The sequence below is a fragment of the Trypanosoma rangeli genome (assembly GCF_003719475.1).
Source record: "Trypanosoma rangeli strain AM80 chromosome Unknown Tra_15.4_contig_00162, whole genome shotgun sequence".
Classification (NCBI taxonomy): Eukaryota; Euglenozoa; class Kinetoplastea; order Trypanosomatida; family Trypanosomatidae; genus Trypanosoma; species Trypanosoma rangeli.
This window is the reverse complement of record NW_021705904.1, coordinates 30677-35187: the sequence shown is the minus strand read 5'-3', so window position 1 is coordinate 35187 and position 4511 is coordinate 30677. Positions and strand designations below refer to the sequence as shown.

At 47.8% G+C, this 4511-nt stretch overlaps 1 protein-coding gene across 1 annotated transcript, besides 4 other annotated features; it reads left to right on the top strand.

Annotated features, from left to right (window-relative positions):
* Positions 1 to 279: 279 nt before the first annotated feature.
* Positions 280 to 316: a sequence feature (A-rich).
* Positions 317 to 1516: 1200 nt separating this feature from the next.
* Positions 1517 to 1545: a microsatellite.
* A 179-nt stretch (positions 1546 to 1724) lies between these two features.
* Positions 1725 to 1755: a sequence feature (A-rich).
* Positions 1756 to 1983: 228 nt separating this feature from the next.
* Positions 1984 to 2014: a microsatellite.
* A 482-nt stretch (positions 2015 to 2496) lies between these two features.
* Positions 2497 to 4503, top strand: TraAM80_05147 (uncharacterized protein; the record flags this gene model as incomplete). Its single annotated transcript, XM_029382040.1, has 1 exon — positions 2497 to 4503. One exon carries the CDS (start codon positions 2497 to 2499, stop codon positions 4501 to 4503), a length of 2007 nt encoding a protein of 668 aa, XP_029238166.1.
* Positions 4504 to 4511: the final 8 nt, after the last annotated feature.

Here is a 4511-nt window from a genome sequence, read left to right as displayed (position 1 = left end):
GAGAGAGAGAGATGTGATGGCAACGGCTAAGGAAATGAATTTGGTCCCTCAGTTTTAACGCAGTGATGGAATAACGTAAGTGAGTGACTCGCGAGGTGGGCGGAGAGAAGTAACAATGACACATCCACACAATGAAAACAAATGTATATAATGGTATGGCCCTTCCTTTGTTTTTTGTTCTTCCTATTTGATCTGTAGTTGCAAGCTTGCACGCTACTGCCGTTGTAGCAGTGTGTATATGAGGAGGAAGGGAATAGAAGGTGCGAATGAGGGGTTTCGTTGTTGTTGTTTTTGTGTATGTGTTTGTGTGTGGTTTCGCGGAGGTTCCATGCGTGGCAACGATTTACCTGTATGCGTGTTTGCCTGCACCATTGCAGGAAAAGGCACGAAAGAAACGATTTAATAAGAAAAATCACCGGCAAGAGATAAAGATGGATATTTTTCCAAGGTGTATAGTGTGAATGTACAGCTCCCCTCCAATGTTACTCTCTGGTCACCATCATGTAATTTCGTTGAATGGGTACGGCAGGAAGGATGTGCACCGGTTGGCTTGTCAGCATATGTTTTATACCTTCTGTCGAGCTTGTTCTGCCATTACCGTAAACGACCCTGTCGAATGGCTTTTTTGTTATATATTATTGCTCTTTACGATGCTCACTCTCACTTTCTCGTCATTGTATTGGGAACGTCAGATGACAGGAGTATCAATACAGACAGCGAATACAAATATATATACAAATATACATGTAGGGAGTTGTTGATTCTTTTTTTTTTTTTTGCTTCCTCTTTTTGTCATTTACTCTTGGATTCCTGCAGATCATTATGCAAGTGCATTGGGATGAAAATGTCCTTGTTACAAAAGCATTACACATGTAAAACACGTCCAGACCAGCCCTTGTTATTAGTGTTGCGTGTGAGGGGGTGGGGGAGGGGGGGGATGTGTGTTTTTTTTTGTGCTGTTGTCGCGGCTGCCGTGTTGCGTTTCACACGCGCATTCACTTTCTTGATTTTTTGGTGCGGGAAAAACATGAAAACAATAAAAAACCTTTGGATTGTGTACTCAATCGACTGCGTTGTTGACTGCTCTTATTTTTATTCTCTGCTGGGCGCTTCTTCGGATGTTGTTGTTTTTGCATGGCAGGGGGTGAAGGGTGCTGCTTGGCGTTGGCCGGGTTTTCCCACGCACGCGCCCACCAAGGAAGAGTACAATGTTGCAAACCCTGCAGCACTGACTGAAGGAGTTATATACATTTGGTTTGGGGAAAAGGGACGCATGGAGAAGAGTGTTTTTAAGAGGACGCCTGCGCAGATGTCTGGCGGGGCCAAGGGCTCCTTCTTCGCCTGCTGAGTGGGTTGCTGCTCAAGTGACGTGATATTGTGGAGTCGGTGCAGCAACACATTAAGATTACACACTGTTTATTTGGAGTCTCCACAAACGTCGTAGGTCGACGGCAGCTGAGCTGACTACATGACTGTAACGTGCCTGGTGAGGAAGGTGAGGTAAGAATAACGAAGGCATCATCGTCATCATCCATGCATCAGCATGGGCATCCTGTCCGCATCTCTGGAAAGGTCATTTGGTGGAATTGAGAAACATAAACCGTTTACTGTGCCGTCTGACTTAGCGACGGCAACGGCACAACGGCAAAGCTCTTCCTCATCTTCTGTGATGCCGTTTGGGCCTCCACCTGTACTTTAGCCCAATATTTTTTGATTAAAAGGAGTTTTTTTTTCTTTTGTTTTCGTTTTGTTTTTCCTAATCCTTGTGTAATTTATTTACTTTTGTGGGTTTTGTTGTGACTCTGTGTGATTGGTTGCTTTTATACCTTGTTGGTGGGGTGCGTTTGGGGATATGTTACATACATGTTTATCTGCATGTCTTTAGTAATGCATCTTCATTTGAATTCATTTTTATTTAAAGTTATATGTTATGTGAAAACACATGGACGCATAACACACACGTGTAATGTGAACTTGTCGTGAGTGTGTGTGTGTGTGTGTGTGTGTGTGTGTGCGGGTTCGCTGAGAAATGAAGTGGAGTCTGGAGGAAGATTGACGTTTTTGTCTAAGCAATTGGAATAAAAAGAAGGAAAGGAGCGAAGGTCATCACTTAACTGTTTTTTATTCTCTGGGTTGACTGCCAGTGATAGGTAGGCACAGCCTGAAAGGAAGAGTTACGGTCCTGCAGATGAAAGGGAGGACTAATCTTGTGGAACTGCGTGAATGCTTTTTTGTCTATGCGCCACGGCTCAAGTGCTTTTCCGCTCTATTGTCAAATGTTTTCATCCTTTTTTTTTCCTTTGTCTGTGTGCGTGTGTCACCGTTGTTGTTGTTGCTGCGCGTGTCAGTGGTTCTGTGTGTAAGTGCTGGGTTACGTATACGTGTGCATGCAGCTGCATATAATTCGGTCTGGTGTTTGTCATGGAGCATTGCATCACGTTTTTGCGTTCCTCCTTTTTTTTTGTTTGGTGTGCATGTAGGATTCTGATTGCGTTGATGCAGTGGCTGGACAAGAGTGGCGAGGCGAATCTTCGGGTGTTTGTTAACAATCAAAACACGCCCTTTGCCACTGTCACCCTCCCATCGCTACAGCCTGATGAACGGCAGAAACCAACGACGTTTGATGGCGCGTATGCTGAGTTAAAGCGGGACGTGCTTGCCTCATCTGCAAAAGGTGGCAATTACTTCATGGATGCCTCTGGCCTCACTTCCAATGGAAGGAATGCAAATACTTTATCTGGAATTATGCGGGAGGACGTGCATCCACAGCTGGAGGATGTCTACCAACGGGTTATGCGCCGTCTCCAAAGGAAGGCAAACTATGACGAGATTGGTTGCCCACCCCTTGCCGTTCAGTTTGGAATCGTTGATGCAATCGACGAGGAGCGAAGCCGAGATAAGAACGAGTATGATGCGGATGAACCACGCACCTCAGGGCATTCAACCTTGTTAAACGGCATTCATGCCAAAGGTGGTGGTTCAAAGCGAAGGCAACGCGGAATGGGCTTAGTACGATCGGCGGCGGCCAGCTCAGTAGGCAGTGAGGTTGAGGATGATACTCTTTTCTTGTCGCGGCAGCCGTGTCCCAGGACGCTGCGAATGGTCCTTGAGCAGGTGACTTCCACTGTAACGGAAAAGCTAAGGCTGGCAGACACGGGATCGTTGAAGAATTGCATTTGTTTCGTATTTGAGTGCCGCACGTTGTTGGAACGTCTGCTGAAGGAGATCCCTTCCTACTCGCAGTTTCAAGGGGAAGGGGAACGACTACCGACGGCTTCGCAGACACAGGAGATGTATCAAAAGCTTAGGCGGATACCGGTGGTGCTGCCGTGCGCACAGTTTGAAAAGGAGGCAACCGATGGCCATGTTGTGGCTTCTGTGTCCTGCAACGGGTTTCATCCTCGGAGCCCACTGCTTCAAGCCGGTGGGGAGCCGTCACAGCGAAGGCGGCAGCTGCAGCAAATGGAGGTGGTAGCCTCTTGTGACTCCTCCTCTGGTCATGCAGGAGAGAACTCTACCTCGGTTGAGACACAGGGTTGCAGCACCGGCGAAGAGGCACCAGAGACTGCACATGTGGGCAATGTTGTCATCGTCATTCCCCCCACATATGGTAAAAGCCAGAGGGTACAGCAGGGTGGTGGTCGTTCTATGCGAACGGGAGCGGGTGCGGAGTTCCGTGGCAATTCTCGCTTTTTTGGAGAAATGGGCCGCACAAAAGCATCTGCAACTCCTCTGCGTGAAAGATCGTTTGATATTAAAGGGATGAAGGAGCCTGTGTCCCCTCTGGCCGTCTCCGCCACGACCGCTACAACCAATCACACAGCTTCTGTTATTTCTCATAGTGGTAGCAATGTTACTGCGTCGACCGGGGGCCCAGTGCCCTCGCTATCCCATGCGGAAAATGAGTGGCTTGGGAAACAAGTCTTTTCGGTTGGCACCCTCACTGACATTAACAACATGTCCGTTGTGAATCGAGAGGAGTATGATGAGCTGCAGGCATACGCAAGGACGCTTATTGTGGAGATTGAGGAGCAAAAGCAAGAATTGTGTAAGCTTCAGGAACAATTAAGTGAGGAACGGGAGTACACCACACAAAAGCGGAAGGTGGTTCAATACCTGCGGGAGACACTTTACAAGGAGTGCAACATTCTTCGCGCTCAGCTCTCCGCGGCGCAGCAGAGGCAAATTCATTATCAGAGCCTGTTGAAGGAGCAGCAACAGGCTCTTGCACATGCCTCAAGTGTCGTGAATGGCGAGGGACGCTCCGGAGTCAGTGTTTCTGCACATGAGACACCACGTCTTCCAAACATTAGCGGTACACGTGTTGCCCAGGGTGAGGCCTCCGTGATAGGGCTTTCCATGGCTCCAGGTTTTCATAGTTCTCGGCGTTTCAATCCAAATGTCTCTTTTGTAAGTATGATCCGTGGTAGTGTTAACGCAGAAGAAAATGAGGATGGTAATTGCTCTGATGTGGGGGGTGTGTCTCATGTGCAGAAACACTGACTCCAGTC